Source organism: Cyprinus carpio, chromosome A13 (genome assembly GCF_018340385.1).
Source record: "Cyprinus carpio isolate SPL01 chromosome A13, ASM1834038v1, whole genome shotgun sequence".
Classification (NCBI taxonomy): domain Eukaryota; kingdom Metazoa; phylum Chordata; class Actinopteri; order Cypriniformes; family Cyprinidae; genus Cyprinus; species Cyprinus carpio.
The window spans coordinates 18153750-18169529 of record NC_056584.1 but is presented as its reverse complement, the minus strand read 5'-3'; the positions used below and the strand labels follow the sequence as shown (position 1 = coordinate 18169529).

Sequence of the window (15780 nt, the reverse complement as noted above, 5' to 3'; positions counted from 1 at the left end):
ATGTAGTCCCATGTTGACTGCATCATCCACATGATCCATAAGCAAACTGCAGGGGGTCAAGAAATACAAGAAACAGGAAAGAAAAATCCCCTTGGAGATACGAACAATTATAGGAGGTTTCTCTGTATAAATTCTTTGAGGGCAAAGCTTAAAATTTGAGATATTGGTGCATGACCTGTAGACTGGCTACAAATGAACCACTTCGTATATTATGTGTCGAGAAGCCAGGTATTTCTATTTGTCTCCCCCTAGCGACTCATTGGAGTTATTGCATTATAAATACATTGCTACACATTTGTCAACACTCTCATACTCATTCGACAGTTTTATCCAACGTTTAATTCCGCTAACTAATCTGTTGTCATATCAGTAACGTAATCTGAATGACACTGATGTGACATTCATGATCTCAACATGTTTACACACTTGAACACACACCTGATGTTGAATAAAACAGCATTTTCTAGAGCCTATGTCTAGCCTTCATCTTTATTTTGCCCTTAAATAAAACTCATTTTTCATATATTATAGATTATGCATTTATTAAACACAACGAAAGGCTTACGTTTTAAATATGCTATGTATAGTTGACCTGCAGGATTCTGTCGAAGTTTTTGAGTTTCCATCATTGTGCACATTTCAGTGGGTTGATATGGTTTGTTCCAAATACTGTTGATCGACTTGTTAAGTGAAAAGCACCCTGCTAAAAAAAATAAAAATAAAAAAAGATAGCTAAAACCAGCCTAAACCTACCCAGCCTTGTCATAGCTGGTCAGCAGGCTGGTTTAAGAGGGGGTTTGGTCACTTCCTTAGCTGGTCAGGCTGGTCTTGGCTGGTCGGGCTGGGAGACCAGCTGGAACATTTTTTTTTTCCAGCAGGGCAATGATGTTATTGTGTGGTGTATTTTGGACATATAATGCTCACTGTCATTCCTGCCAAAAAAATCAACATCCGAGGCTAATATTTGTCAAAACAAAAGGTTGAAAGGTAGTTTTGAATCTTGCCAAACTGAGAACGCACTCTGATTATGGGGTTGTCTGTAAATATCAGACAAGAAACATACATTTTAACTCAGGGCCCTTAAGAACCTTAAATGAATAGGCCAATTTATAATTATGAAATGTTCATGAACATTTTGTGACGTGGAAAAACTTTTTGCAGACACTTTTATCCCAAGCGACAAGTTAGTAATTAATTAAATACATTAGCACTATAATATCGTGTATCGGCGATCTCACAGGCTGACAATAGGACGATTTGAGTAGTATGGAGCATATAGGCTATCGCCCAACACAATGACAGAATTGTATTTTTTGAGAACAGATTTAGTCATTTACGTTTGCTTAGGATCGTGAAGTAGATTTGAAATATGACAAAATGTCGTTTTAATTTGATTTAAAGTGGTTTAAAAAAAATACATACAACGCAAGGCCAGAAAAGTGTAAATTATGGTCGAGAAGATCGTTCCTGTCGTGTAGCTGTCCACGGTGCTGAATGGCGCCTCTTTCACTGAGTGCGATTTTGTTAATGACTTAAAAAGCAGAACATTTATTTGTGTGAGGATTTCAGACACATCCAGAGTCTGATACTGTAAGTTTAAACCACGATTTTATTCTGTCTGTATAGCTGGACCAGCGTAGACGCAGCTCTTCCGTGCACACTTTACCCATAACTCCCTCACACACATTTATAGTTTATATTTTTTTATACAGTTTTACAGTGCCGAGTTATGATTCTTGATTTATGGTCTTTGTTTCAGTATGATGATGTAGGCAAATGTCCATCTAAAAAGGCCACTGAGCAGCTGTAAGTCATGCTATAGGCCTACCACATTTAACCACCAGAGGGCGCAGCCAAAAGGCAAAAGAATAATATATAAAAGCAGGAAGTAAAGGTGTATAAGACACATTCTACAACGTAAGCATGTATTTATGACAAAGACAAACATATGAAAACATACGAACCCTATACATTTCCAAGAGCTTCATATATGCTTTAAAGATTGTACTTATTTTATATTTATTCGTTTAGCAGACGCTTTTATCCAATGTGACTTACAAATTAGAATAATAGGCCTACATGAAGGAGCGATTAATCCAGATTAATCCATACCACATCAAAGTACCACATTTCAGAGTACATTTGCCTTTAAAAGCATACATGAATGTGTATATAACACATAATTTTCTCAACCCATGGTTTTCACCAAACACTTAATTAAACGTTGATTAAAATAGTATATTTTAAGGCTTATTTTAGAATTTTCTCTCCGCTTGCAAAAGGATAAACCTATTCTGTGTTCAGTTCCCGAGTAACTTTTCATGCTCTTTGTTCCATCAAAATAAATCTATGTCTATTTATGATGTAAAATTTAGGTTTATTGTTTTTTTTATTGTTATTATTTTAGGCCCATACTTTTAGACAGAGAATTCCTCAAATAAACGTCCCAGAATGTCACACACTCACTCAAGAAAATGAAAAAAGTCAGGATTTCTATATAACTCTGGCAACCCGGGAGGTGAGTTTTCATGCTGAGGCTTTGGGGAGGGGAGGCGGGGTGCTTCTTTGTTAGTTCGGCCCTCTCCAACTCGTCATTAGTGCTGATTACCGTTGACCAATTTGACAACCTTATTGACTGCTAAAAAGACTTTTCATCGTCCCACCCTGCACTCCCCGGAGCTCAAAAGAAACGGAAATTTTCCACCATTCTCTATCCAGTATTTAAATAAAGCCGTGCTCCTTTCCCTTCCCTTGCTTTGGCTCCTATTTTCTCCTTTTTCTCGGAAGGAACACTTGGTTTGGCCCCGCCGTTGTTCGGACTGAAAGAAGATTGAAAATACAGCTTGTGCTTTTTATTGAGAGCGTTAATGAATGGCGCGGGTTAAACCCAGGTGCGCGCCGTGAATCTTCAGGCAGTTGGGAAACAGAGGCTCCGTGTTTTTGCGCCTGCTCCTTCACTCATTTGCGGCATAAACACCATACGCAGATATGAACGCTAAGAAGAGCGTGACCATGCTTTTAAAATATTCCATTTACAAACATTTATTATCCAAATAAAAATAAATATTTGCAAGGATGTAAAAAAAAAAAAAACATACATTTTCTCCTTTTCTTTTATCGTTCTCTGGCTCTTGAAAAGGTGAACAAATCTCTGGTTTTGAAAATGAGAAATTACAAAAACGATATGTTTAAGGGAAAAACTGCTTTGTTGTGACTATAGCCTAATAGTCGAATAATGTAAGTCTTAAAGATACAAGGCATTAACCCACTAGATTAGCCACGTGTGAATATCTTGTGAATTACATATTAGTTTAATAAACAATCCTGCGAATTGACAGAAAATCATTTTTTTTTTTTTTTTTTCAATCAGCAGCATTGCCAACCACCTTTGATAAACTAATTTTCTGCAGCTTGCTTGGGCCACTAGTAGGCTACGTTTTATTTAAACAGCAGATCACAGCTTGGGTTGTGTTGACATCCGGGAGAGCGTCTCGGCCTTTCGCTGAACCTGTGCTGTCAGAGCGCATTACACCACGCGAAGTATTTTTGCCAATTACTGCTCGAGTGTGAGAGAGATTGAGCTCGCAGAGAGGCATTAAAACATGCAACATATTTGATCCCCGTCTGTTCTAAATCTGTTCTTCAGCATGTTTACTTTCGGGTAGACACATGGGTTACAATAAAAATAAACATGAAATAAAACATATTGCACGGCGCAATTTCACACCCTGGAATAAATAAAAGAAAATACCGTTGTGATTTTGCTATCGTTACTTCAACAGTTCAACAGTGATTTTATTTTTTTAAAACATGGTTATCTTTTTTCCAGAAATTTCACGACGTGCAGAAATATGCACAACGAAAATAATAAAAAAGCACACAAATAAAAGGCCTAGAGGCCAATGATATTTAAATAATTAAATAAACATTGTTTATATATTAAAAAGACAAGTGAACATTAAAGCATTATTCAGTCTTTTCATGATAAAGCACGCACACATACAATAACAGGTTCGGCCCTCAAAGACATTAAAGATTTTTTTCAAAAACTCCCACCTGTCTTCGTGAGAAGTACTGCGCATTTTTGTTGATCACATCAACGAATGGAAAATGAAGTTGTGTGACGGATTTTCCATCCTTCATTTTAGCCTCTCTCTGGGCCAGTTGCAGGCACTCAAGTTTTTGTTGTTTTTGTTAGATTGTCTCTTACTGATCTCCTGTTTGCTCTTTTAAAGCCTGTCACGTTAGATGTCACATTCACTGTCGCTGGAGGTGATGGAGATGGCGGAGGTGGCGGTCTTACTCGTGAGACTGACTTCTGGGCTTGAGGCGGGACCCAGACGGTCTACTGTGGTGTCATCGTCCCCCAGTGATCGGTCCGAGCCACCGGACAGAACCTGCTGCTGTAGCCTGCAGGGGTCAAAAAAGACCAAAATGTCAGTGAGGGTTACAGCTTACAGTCGAGACAATGGAGAGAATCTGAAATAAATGTCCTCAGCTCTCTGATGTATTACAGTAATATCTGGTTAAGTTCATCTGTCTTGGATAAAGACTGAATTGTAAATCTATATTTACGAAACACCCCTTATTGAGTGTGGGAAAATACTCAAATCTTTTGACGATGATATGCTGTTAAAGCGAACTTTAGAGGTTGTAAGTGCAATTGCATGAACTAAATGAATTACAGAATTTACTGTCAACTTTACAGTTTGTTAAAACGAGGTTTTAAAGGTTAATCCAGACTAAATATATTTTAATTGTTATACCTTTTATTTTGTATTTTTATAATATTAAATCATTCCGGGATGAAACATCTCGAGATATGTAAAATAATTAGTTTTGGGAATATGTGAACAAAGGGAGATTTGCCAATAACTAATCTATTTGGACATTAATTTTAAGTTAAATTTCGCAAGAAACTCCAACGAAATCTAATGTTTTATTTAGTTAGTTTGTTTGTTTTATTTTTATTTTTTAAGAATCAAGATAATGACAGTAAAGTAATAAATAATAATAAAGCGAACATCATATGCACATGATCAGCGCCTTTATATAGTTCAGTGGAAATCTGTATACCTGTTCTTGGCTGCTGCAGCCCGGTCTCTCTGCCTTCGGTTTTTAAACCAGTTGCCCACTTGTGTGGGCGTGAGTCCAGTCGCCTGTGCCAGCTCTCTTTTTTTGCTCGGGTTCGGGTAAGGGTCCTGCAGGTACCACTCTCTCAACAGATGCCGCGTCCTCTCCTTGAAGCAGTGCGTTTTCTGTTCGCCGTCCCATATCGTACGAGGCAGTGGAAACTTCTTTCGGACGCGATACTTGTCCACGGGTCCTAACGGACGCCCACGGAGTTTCTCAGCCTCCTGGTAGTGCGCCTCGAGCCAGAGCGCCTGCAGCTTCGCGTGTGAGTCCTTGGTGAATTTGTGGTTCTCTAGTATGTGGTAGAGCTCGCGGAAGTTACCCCCGTGAAAGGCCACGACAGCGCGCGCGCGCAGGACAGACTCGTTCTTCCCGAGGACTTCGCAGGCAGACGGCGCCACCGGGAGTGACCAGAGGAAGCGGCCGAGCCTCTCCACGTCGCGCGCGCGCAGGACAGACTCGTTCTTCCCGAGGACTTCGCAGGCAGACGAATTCAAGATGGGCAACTGGAACATGGAGACTGTAATCTCTCTCTTCTTTTGGTCCTCCTGTCTGGTTCTGCTCCTCGTCGGTCTCGTCCGTCTTTTTGTTCAGAAAACGGCAAAAGTTAACAGCTGTGTCACAAAACGAGCTGAGGAGCGATGCCGTGCGGCAGGCTCAAGCAGCCTGAACGCCAAAAAAATTTTTTTGATTGAGTGTGAGCATAAAAAACTGGAAGCAATGTGTTTTCTGGGGAGCAAAATAAAAGAACATTTAGCCCCTGCTGCCGATATTCTATTGGGCTTGTAAGATTGGCTGCCTGGTTGCCATGGACACACGTCAATCACTGTCAGGTTTGCCAATCACGCGTGAAGCTGCACTAGATTTCAGCACCACCCAGCGCGCAACAGCGCCTTTCACTGAAAACGTCAAAGCGTCATTTTGACCTTTACGATTGTGCTCAGAGACGCTGAATGTAATGTTGTCATCTGCTGGAAATCTGGAAGCAACCCCCTCTGAGTCGTCGATAAAACGATAGGAAGGGGTGTCTGTTAAAATACAGAACACACTATGGGCTGAAAGACATTACTAAGACTTTAAAGCATATGCAGTATAAATAATTACAAATGATTGCCTATTCAAAAGTGACACTTTTTGTAATTAAAACAAACAAAACAAAAAAGAGACATGTTTCGAAACCGTGCCTCCAAACAAAACGCATAATATTTCAGTGACGTTTACATGTTTAGTGCCAAACCTGTGATCACTGTATAATAGACTAAAAATGAATTTTAATGAAGAAAATGTGCTTATTAAAAAGTAAAACAAAAATGGAAAATGTCACGCGGCATACAATTCTATGCCAGGACTAACTCACCACGTCAAACTTAAAATGTATATAATATGGATAGACTAGCCTATCCTATCCAGTTTTCAGTACAGCTGTCCTCTGTTTAAAATCACGCAGTTCATCTTGTTCTCGCTTAAGATGAGGTGGTTGTAAGTGTCCGGTCCCATTAAGGCATGCCTCGTTTCAGAGGTAAAGTTCAGTCTGACGGAATTCTGATATCATTTTCACAGATACACAAGTTCAACCGAAAGTGCTTTTTGCACGTTTTATATGATGGAGGATCCAGGCAGGGTTAGGCAGGAACTTGTTTTTCTTTTGCCGTCTGCACTAAAGGGGGCTGTCGTCATGATGCCTCTCGCGCACATTAATCAGAATGCCAGTTAGATTTTAATGCACCTCTTTTATTAATACAAAATATGCGTTTAACGTGTTTAACATTTAGCGTGGTTGAAAAAGTGCAACGTTTCGATTTTAATGGTTTGGCTTTTTGTTAACAGTGAACCTAACGCATGTCGCTCCTTCATTACAAAATGATGGAATACAGTCACATCAGGATGACAGATAATAGACCAAAAATAGACCACACAAAGATATCAAGCCTATAATCTAGGCGGAGGATCCTCTGTTGTTTGGTAACAGTGTTAATCAATTATCCATAGCCTATAGGCCCGAGCAGGTTAACGCCATAATGGCGTGACAGTTGGCCATAATGAGAGGTAGACAAAGTAAGATGATTAAAGCGTCAATTTAATTCCATCTCATTACAGTTTTTAACGCCGACCAGTAAAATCACTAAAAACAAAGGATTTGCGACGCCATGCATATATGCGCCATGGAGGCAGCTTTGGGAAAACCACTGGATGAGCAGCAGTGCTAAAATATTAAGAGTTCTGTAAATATTTCATACACTATGACATACTGTAACCTCAACATAGGGAATATTTTTCTACTAAGTCACCCACTAAATAACACATGGCTTTTGATACATGGGAGGCGTGTGGGGGGTCAAAAGATTTTTATTTGTTGTCCAACAATCCATTACTCTTAAAATAACTGTCATTTCACATTGTCAAACGAGCCTCTCCACGGTTTCAAACTACTTTAAAAACAAAATGAGACATTTAGGCATGGTAGTTACCGCGGAAATAAAATGAGGAGACTCGTTCGTTCCGCTCCTCGCTTTTGCACCGTAACTTCAGTGGCGAAATGACACTATGCGTCATGGCAAAGCGCGAGCCCGGGAAGGAGCGCGCACGAGCTGAATAATAAGGATTGCACACATAATGTAATGCCTGACACCGCTATGCCTGAACGACTGAGAGAGAGAGAGAGAGAGAGAGAGAGTGAGTAAAGATAAGGAGTGACACTCATACAAAGAGTTCTGTTATCTGCTACAACACATAAACACACAAATCAGGCTTGATAACACATACATTGTATAAATTCTTCATTTTAACCTCCACGAAATAAAGCTGATGCTTTTATTCAAAGTGACTTTCAAGGTTGTATTTAAGATATAGATGTGTGTTCCCTGAGAATCAAACCCATGACATTGCTCCTGCTAGTGCTGCTATTTAGATACAGGATTATTTAAAAACAAGAATATAACATGAATAACCTAAAATATACAACGTATAAAACATAAACATCAATGATACCTGATTATGTTATTCCCTTACAAACCAAAAGTGAACATCAGATCATTAGTTTTAAGTTGAGATGCTTATGTCTATACTGATGTCAGAATGGAGATGAGAGGCAGCAAGTGTTAACACATACCATCCCTGTGAAAATCATAAAAAAAAAGTACTTCCTCAGATTGTCATTGAAGAACCTTCTGGAGAACCTCTAGGTACACTTTAGGGCAGGTCTAAAGTTCCAGAAGCTCCCTGCAAGAACTCCCCTTCACAAGAGAAAGACTTTATTTAGCAAGAATGCATTAGGTTGATCTAAAGTGACAGTAAAGACATTTATAATGTTAGAAAATATTTCAATTTCAGATGCTGTTCTTAATTATTTTTTATTTATTTTATTTTTATGTTTATATTTATCATGGATTCCACAAAAATATTAAGCAGCACAACTATTTCATAATGTTTTAAAATAAATACTTTTAATACTTTTATTCAGAAAGGTGACAGTAAAGAGACATTTACATTGTTTTAAAAATAATCTATTTAAAATAAATAATTAAAAATGTTTCCTATCATATCAGAATATTAGAATGATTTATGAAGTATCACTGAAGACACTGAAATAATGGCTACAGAAAATTCAGCTTTGTCATCACAGGAATAAATGACATTTTAGTACATGTCATGGTACATGTTATTACTGACACCATTCTGCTAACCAGAGGTCTTTTGCACTGTCAAACTCTGGTTTACTTTAGACAGAATGCACGCACATACATTAGAGAAATGCCATCCGCTTTGTTGTCCTCTCAGCTGGTTGAGGCCGAATGCTGGATGGCTCCTAAACGCCAGGGATTTACTTTCTAATTAAGATATCATGTTCGGCAGAGCTGGAGTGGCTTGCTAATACTCCACTGGCCCAGATAATAGCCAACGAATGATGGATTCAATTAAATATAGTCTTTGCTAGCTTTAGTACATAGACAAACCAGATGAGTTACAGAGCTCTGTGAGTGGGTGGGCGTGTCCTTATGACAGATCAGTGTCCAGCCATGGTACTGTCCCGTTTGGATGTAATCTGGGATTTAAGGTAACAGAGAAGACCTCTTATCCTATGTCCCTTCTGGCTTATCCTGCTCCCTCTCTCTCTCTCTGTGATCCAGCAGCAGGACATGGATAAGCAACATCCATTTCCGAATGTTGTTATTCGGTTTGTCATTTTTTACTGTGTTATGCTATAAAATATATTGTGACTATAATTGCAAAATAATACAGTCATGTGACTACATAACAAAAGTCTCCAATCTCCACCATTGAAGCTTCTCTCATTTATTTTCATGTACACATGCCCAAAATGCAGACACGAGCATAGACTCTTTCATGTGTGCAAATGTATTCAGATTGGGTGCAAAAAAGTGCCACAAACAATGCACAACAGTTGCTAATGTTACTAACTAATACTGGAATCCTCCATTAGCATTTTGATTTGCATTAGAAAAATTAAACACCAATAAAACAACAACCCTTGGCTTTCAAACCCTACAATGCAATATGTAGTCCATCACAGACACAAATGAGACAGCCATTTTTGGTCTACATTAACTGTTACCTAGCAACCAGACACACCAGCACTGGAGATGCACCGCTTATCCCTGATCTGAAAACCACTGCTTAATCACAACGCTTGTATGACTTATGGTGACGTATGGCGTCCTCATATCTTTGCTTTTGTCTTGATATATATGAAGGATTTTTTGGAATCCTAATGGAAAAAAGTTAATGATTTAATGAAGTTAATGAATTTAGACAAGCTCGCAACAATACATATGACTCTAATTATGCAAAAACAGACCATCTGATGCACATATAGTATAGAAATATTTTATCTTATTATAACTGTTCATAGGGACTGCTGCAACATTATTTGAATGTTTTCCCCATGGCTGTCTATTATTGTAGTCTTTCGATACCCAAAATGTAAAACAAATAAATATAAAATACAACTACTAATGATACTATTAAATGATACTATTAAATGATACTACTAAAATACTAATGATAATATGAAAAAAGTTGTCACATAAAAATGAAATGGCTAAATAAAATATAGTATAACAGTTTGTTTGAAAACCACCTTGTGACATGGAAAACATTAATACATTGTCCAAAGCATTTATATTTTCTAAGATGAGAGGTGAAAACTTTGCAGATAAGTCACTGCACTGCATAATCTCTAAAAAAATGAATTTGATTAAACAGCGCAACATAACATTCAGATATATGGATGTCAGAGAAATAAATAATCTCTGCCTCTGATGCCATATATGCTGAATGCCTTCTGACAGTGGTAAACAGATTTTCTGTTGCTGAATAAGCTCAGCTTACAAATAAATTACAGGAGTGTGTGTGTGTGTGTGTGTGTGTGTGTGTGTGTGTGTGTGTGTGTGTGTGTGTGTGTGTGTGTGTGTGTGTGTGTGTGTGTGTGTGTGTGTGTGTGTGTGTGTGTGTGTGTGTCAGAAGGATGTTTACGGGTGGGCGTGATCTCTGTACTCGGGGCGTATGTCAAATGCCAACCTGACACTTTTGATTTTCATAAGAAAGATCTAGGAACTACGTGTGTGTGCAGGAGAGCGACTCAGACTTGGCTGTCTTAAGGCAGATCATTTACTGGTCATTGGTGACAGGTATGCTTCCAAATTACTGAGCTAAAGGAGAAGAGACAAAGAGAAACAGGTTACCTTTCTAAGAAATTTCTATGTGTGTGTGGCAGTGTTGATGCAGTGATTCTGACAACTAGTGACAGCAGAGAATCGTCTCACTTTGACTCCCAGCAGGCACTCACACACAGCACTGAGTAAATGTGGCATGTGGCTGCACTAGGTCTTCTGATCGTCTGCTCTCTGTCCTCTGAGAGCAGTCAGGGGATGGTGCTGTGCTGTGATACTCTTGCAGTGAGTGACTCATAAATCTGAGATCAAGCCTTAAGCCCTGGAGCAAGAGAACAATGTACTAGATTTAGCTATTCTCTGTCTCACTCTCAGTATCTCTCCTGTACATAAAGAGAGGGTTGGTCTTTAGTTGAGTGAGTTTGTCCAAGACAGTTTATCCTCGTAAAGATACACAGGTTAATCTTTTTAGCCAATCAGCTAAAAAGACAAAGCCACCTGTTATAGGCTTATTTTAAAGTTCAGCAATCACTTTATAATGCCATTACCCACACATACGCATGCTTGTTTTTCTTTCATGGCAGAGACTTTCCATTGACTTCTACTGAACCAATGATATTATCTCCTAAACTGACTCTCACATAAAAAGCGAGAGAGTAAGAAAAAAAGAACATTATGAGAAACTGAAGTTACAGGTGGTTGCAATTTTATGGATACATTTCACAAATAAATAAAAATAATCCAAACCTATCAAAGTGGGGGAAAATAAACAATCTAACCCCCTCTTCCTTGGCCCCCATCTGTCTCAGAAAGTTTTTGGTCAATAAGATAATTCAATTAATACTTTTATTCAGAAAGGTGACAGTAAAGACACTTAAATTGATTTTAAAATAATCTATTTAAAATAAATGCTGTTATTTAGAACTTTCTATTCATCAAAGGATATTGAAAAAATGTATCACGATTTCCACAAAAATATTAAGCAGCACAACTGTTTTCAACATTGATAATAATAAAAAATGTTTCTTGAGCACAAATCAACTTATTGATTTCTGAAGGTCATGTGACAAGACAGGAGGAATGACTGATGAAAACTCAGCTTTGCCATCAAAGGAACAAATTACATTTTAAGAGACTCACAAATTCATTTATTTGTTTTTATGCAATGCTCCATAAGAGCTTGCTGATCTATTTATCCTTTGTTAAGTGCCATTACCTATATTCAACACTAGTGCATGGAAAAAAAGATTAATGTATAAAAAAATAAAAAAAAGTAGACAACCAAAATTCAGGAAGAATCTGGAGAAACTAGCACATCTATAATAGTTTGTCTGGGTCTCTGGGACAAAGGTGAGTTCTATACATATATGTGAAAAGTGATTGAGCTTTCATTCAGAATCAAGTTTAACAAACAATATACAATTTGGTGGTGATGACCCTAACATTATTCTGGTTCTGTTTTCCTGTGAATTTATTCAGTCAGTAAAACATTTCAGAAAGACAGATTTTAGCTTTAGAAACTGGTCCTAAATTGAGCACTTGTCTGTCAGTCACCTAGCAACAAGTCCTCCCCACAAATGCACCATCCTGCTGTCTCTCACCCAGCTCCCGGCCTGCTGAGAAGGGTCTGAATCTCTCTCTGTGTGTGTAAGTGTGTGTGGAGTGTTTTGGGGGCTGTCAAGTTCAGGGTACTCTACTCCCTATTGACCAGGAAGTCCTTTCTCTGAGCAACGCACAATACCAACAAAGACAAAGCTGCCAGGAAAGAGGACAGTCCCTGAAAAACACTCACACACAGAGTCTCTCATAATAATACGCACGCTCTCGCGTAAGAGGCATATCCCAAGGAAACACACATACACACGCACAAACAGCAGGCCTCCCTAAAAACACGGGGGGCTCTGCCTTTGTCTGGCAGTCTAATGAAAATGATGTTCTTTTTCTATTTGGAGCTTGTTAAGGCTCACAGATTCTTTCACTTTGCTCCCGCTCTCACTCCACTCCCCCACCTGCCCTCCGTAAACGGAGGTGAAGGCAAATACTGCGGAACAGATGAGGACGCTTCCTTATGTGTGTGGGTGATGCTTTTTCAAAATAAAGCGTTCTGTCACAAAAAGGAAATATACACATCGAGATCAGATGCTGCGAAACGGCACAATTTAGCCGAGCGCGCCTATAATCGCGTGCACATAAACAGACACGTCAAGAATGTCAACGATAGGCCTACTTTTAGTTTCAGTGATTCACTTCTAACGCATACAATTACAACAGCTCTCTTAGTCTCTTAAAGATGCGTCCCCTTCCATTCTGGTGAGAGTATCAATAGCGTGGAGAGCTTTCCTTTACATGGTCGATGCCTTTGCATAGGAATGTCAGTGGCCTGTAGCAGAACCACGCTTTATTAAAAGAAAAAAAAAAAGTCCATCTGGATTCTTAGAAATAAGTAACCTTTCTGACTTATAGTATTCACGCTCTTCGTGCGGCTTCTGACCTTGACTGTCCGCACCAGAATACGATTTCACTTTAGATTTGCTGTCATTTTGAGCAGTGACCCACGGAAGTACATAACAGAGACGGCATAAATGGCAATGAAAGGAATGTTTCTGAGGTGAAGGCCACTCAGCGTAAAGGCAAAGCTATAAATGGTCAGTTATGGGCCTTTGATAGACTGTGAAGACATTTTAAAAGAGCGTGGCTGATGGATGTTTTTTATCCATTACATAAAAAATCCATCTGTTTTGGATCCATAACAAATATTTACTACAGAGATTTCTGAGGCATCTAAATGGGCACAAATCTGTTGGGCAGCTTTGCGTTGATGATTTTAACACGTTTAGGGTCAAAAATGGGAAGACTTTGTCACTGTTTTAATCTGGGTATTCCGAGACAGATTTAATCCCTATAACATTCCCGTCATACTGTTTCAGAGCTCACTGGCTTTATAACCAAGACGGCTTAATTAGAGAGATTAGATGTGAAGCTGTTTCTTCAGTGCAGTGTAACAACACCCCTAACAACCCTAAACTTCAGGGTAAAACAGGCTACATCAGGGTAATCTTAACCACCGGGTAATATAGCCACGTCAGAGTAACCAATATCCTACATCATAACTTGCAGGATCAAATTCATCAGTGAGTCCTAAAACTGACTTCTGGGTTCTATTTAAAGGTATAGAAACTATAGATTTGCACGTAGGCTACTGTAATCCGTCTTGCGCATCTAAATAAATATTTGTAAGAAATCTGGAAAATCTTGTTGATTCATAAATTGTTTAAAATGTAGTTGGTCAAATTAGTGTAATTTGTCACGCATGTCAAATAGTACTGCCGTAAAAACGATTGAATAGAGAGGATTTTATACAATTTTAACCCTGAGACATTTTCTATCTGACATGTCAGCATTAAAATCACCCATAACATAGACACAAGATGAACTATTCTCCTCTATGAATGTCTGAATAAAAGCTAACCTGTTCAAAAATTCATCCTCATGGTCATATGATTCATACGGTGTATAAACATTTAAGACAATAAATTTCTTTTCATTAAAATTACACACTAGCCCTATGGCCCAGTCAACATTTAGGCGCACCATGAGTCATATTTGATGTTCCACAATATTGCTACACCACCAGCTATCCTGCTGAATTTTTTGATGAAAAAAAAGGGGACTAGGCTACATAGAATGTTCATCTACGACCTAATTCAATTATATAACTAAATTATTATGCAACAACATGTATTGTCTAAAACATGATTTCTTACCTTAACAACAAACTGGGCTTTCACTCTTCATACTTAAATACAGAAAGTGCTTTGAATGTGCATGTCTGTTTCACTCAGAATGGTAATTGGAGGCGGTTGAACTGCGAGCCGTAAATCAACAACCTTCAAGTAGAAAAACGTCCTTATCATAATTGGGCACCGAGCTATTGTGGGCCGCGGGGGTCTGTCAGACCACCCAAAGCAGCGCTTCCTCCCTCCGGGCTGCTGTGGGACAATAGCGGGCCACTCGAACCGGCCACGCACGGGAACACTATAATGGGGCCTGACAAGAAACAAAAAGTCTGAAGTATTTGCCACTTATTAAAATGTTTCAGCAGGGTCGTGTTGTGAGCGGCAGATATTTATTTTATTCCCTTAGTTAAAAAGTAGCCTATGTTTTACACGGTATTTTTTGCCACTTATTAAAATGTTTCAGCAGTGTATTTTTTTGGGGGTGGCTAATTCGTACGAATTCGTACGACCACACTCGTACAAATTCAATACGATTTTTGTCAAATCGTACGTATTTTACGAGTTGGACATTCGTATGAATTTGTACGAATGAACTACACCAAACCCCGCCCCTAAACCTACCCGTCAGTGGGGTCTAGCCAAATCGTACGAAATCGTACGAGTGAGGTCGTACAAATTCGTACGAATTAGCCACCTCGTAAAATACGTACGAATTGGTCGTGAGATAGCGTTGGTATATCCCCTTAGTTAAAAAGTAGCCTATGTTTTACACAAAACAATTTATTCTGACTGTTAGTTCTGTTTTTCAACTTTGGTGTTTCTGGAAAAGTTTAAACCTTTGAAACGATTTTTTGAACTACATTATGTGTCTAAAAGTGTAAAGGTCAGAGTGATTTATACAGAAGTATTTCAACAAACTTTGATTTTTGAATCAGACATTCTGGTAAAAGGTTTTCAATTTGAAATACATCTTTCTAAACTATTTGTTATCTTTCTTAATGAATAATTAATCTGCTTCATGAATATACCAAAAAAAAAAAAAAAAAAAATTAAAAACACTCTGAAAGATGTAATGTGAGGTTTTTTTTTTCTCCTCACCAAACATTCCAAAGTGAAAAGCAGAAGCTTTGCTGTGATTTATTCCCAGCAGGGAAATTAAATCAACTTTGACTATGAGAACATTTTCTAAAAATTCACATTCAAAGTTGGTGAATTGAAGGTGAAGGTGTGTTCACCTCCTCTTATGTAGCAGTCTTTGCTCTGTGAATCTAGATCCATTA

At 38.5% G+C, this 15780-nt stretch overlaps 1 protein-coding gene across 1 annotated transcript; it reads right to left on the bottom strand.

Moving 5' to 3' along the window:
- Window positions 1-3116: 3116 nt before the first annotated feature.
- On the bottom strand, window positions 3117-6348 carry LOC109089322 (homeobox protein SIX6-like). Its single transcript, XM_042769157.1, has 2 exons — window positions 5077-6348; window positions 3117-4410 (listed from the first exon to the last, which is right to left on the bottom strand). The coding sequence occupies exons 1-2, from the start codon at window positions 5646-5648 to the stop codon at window positions 4245-4247; spliced, it is 738 nt and encodes a 245-aa protein (XP_042625091.1). The 5' UTR covers window positions 5649-6348; the 3' UTR covers window positions 3117-4244.
- Between the last annotated feature and the right edge of the window lie 9432 nt (window positions 6349-15780).

What these genes read in the sequence shown, in the direction of transcription:
- LOC109089322 (XM_042769157.1), bottom strand. Translation starts at nt 5,648, where the DNA reads ATGTTCCAGTTGCCCATCTTGAATTCGTCTGCCTGCGAAGTCCTCGGG. An exon ending in GCTGCAGCAGCCAAGAACAG is followed by an intron (nt 4,411 to 5,076) that starts GTATACAGATTT and finishes TGACCCCTGCAG; the next exon opens with GCTACAGCAGCAGGTTCTGT.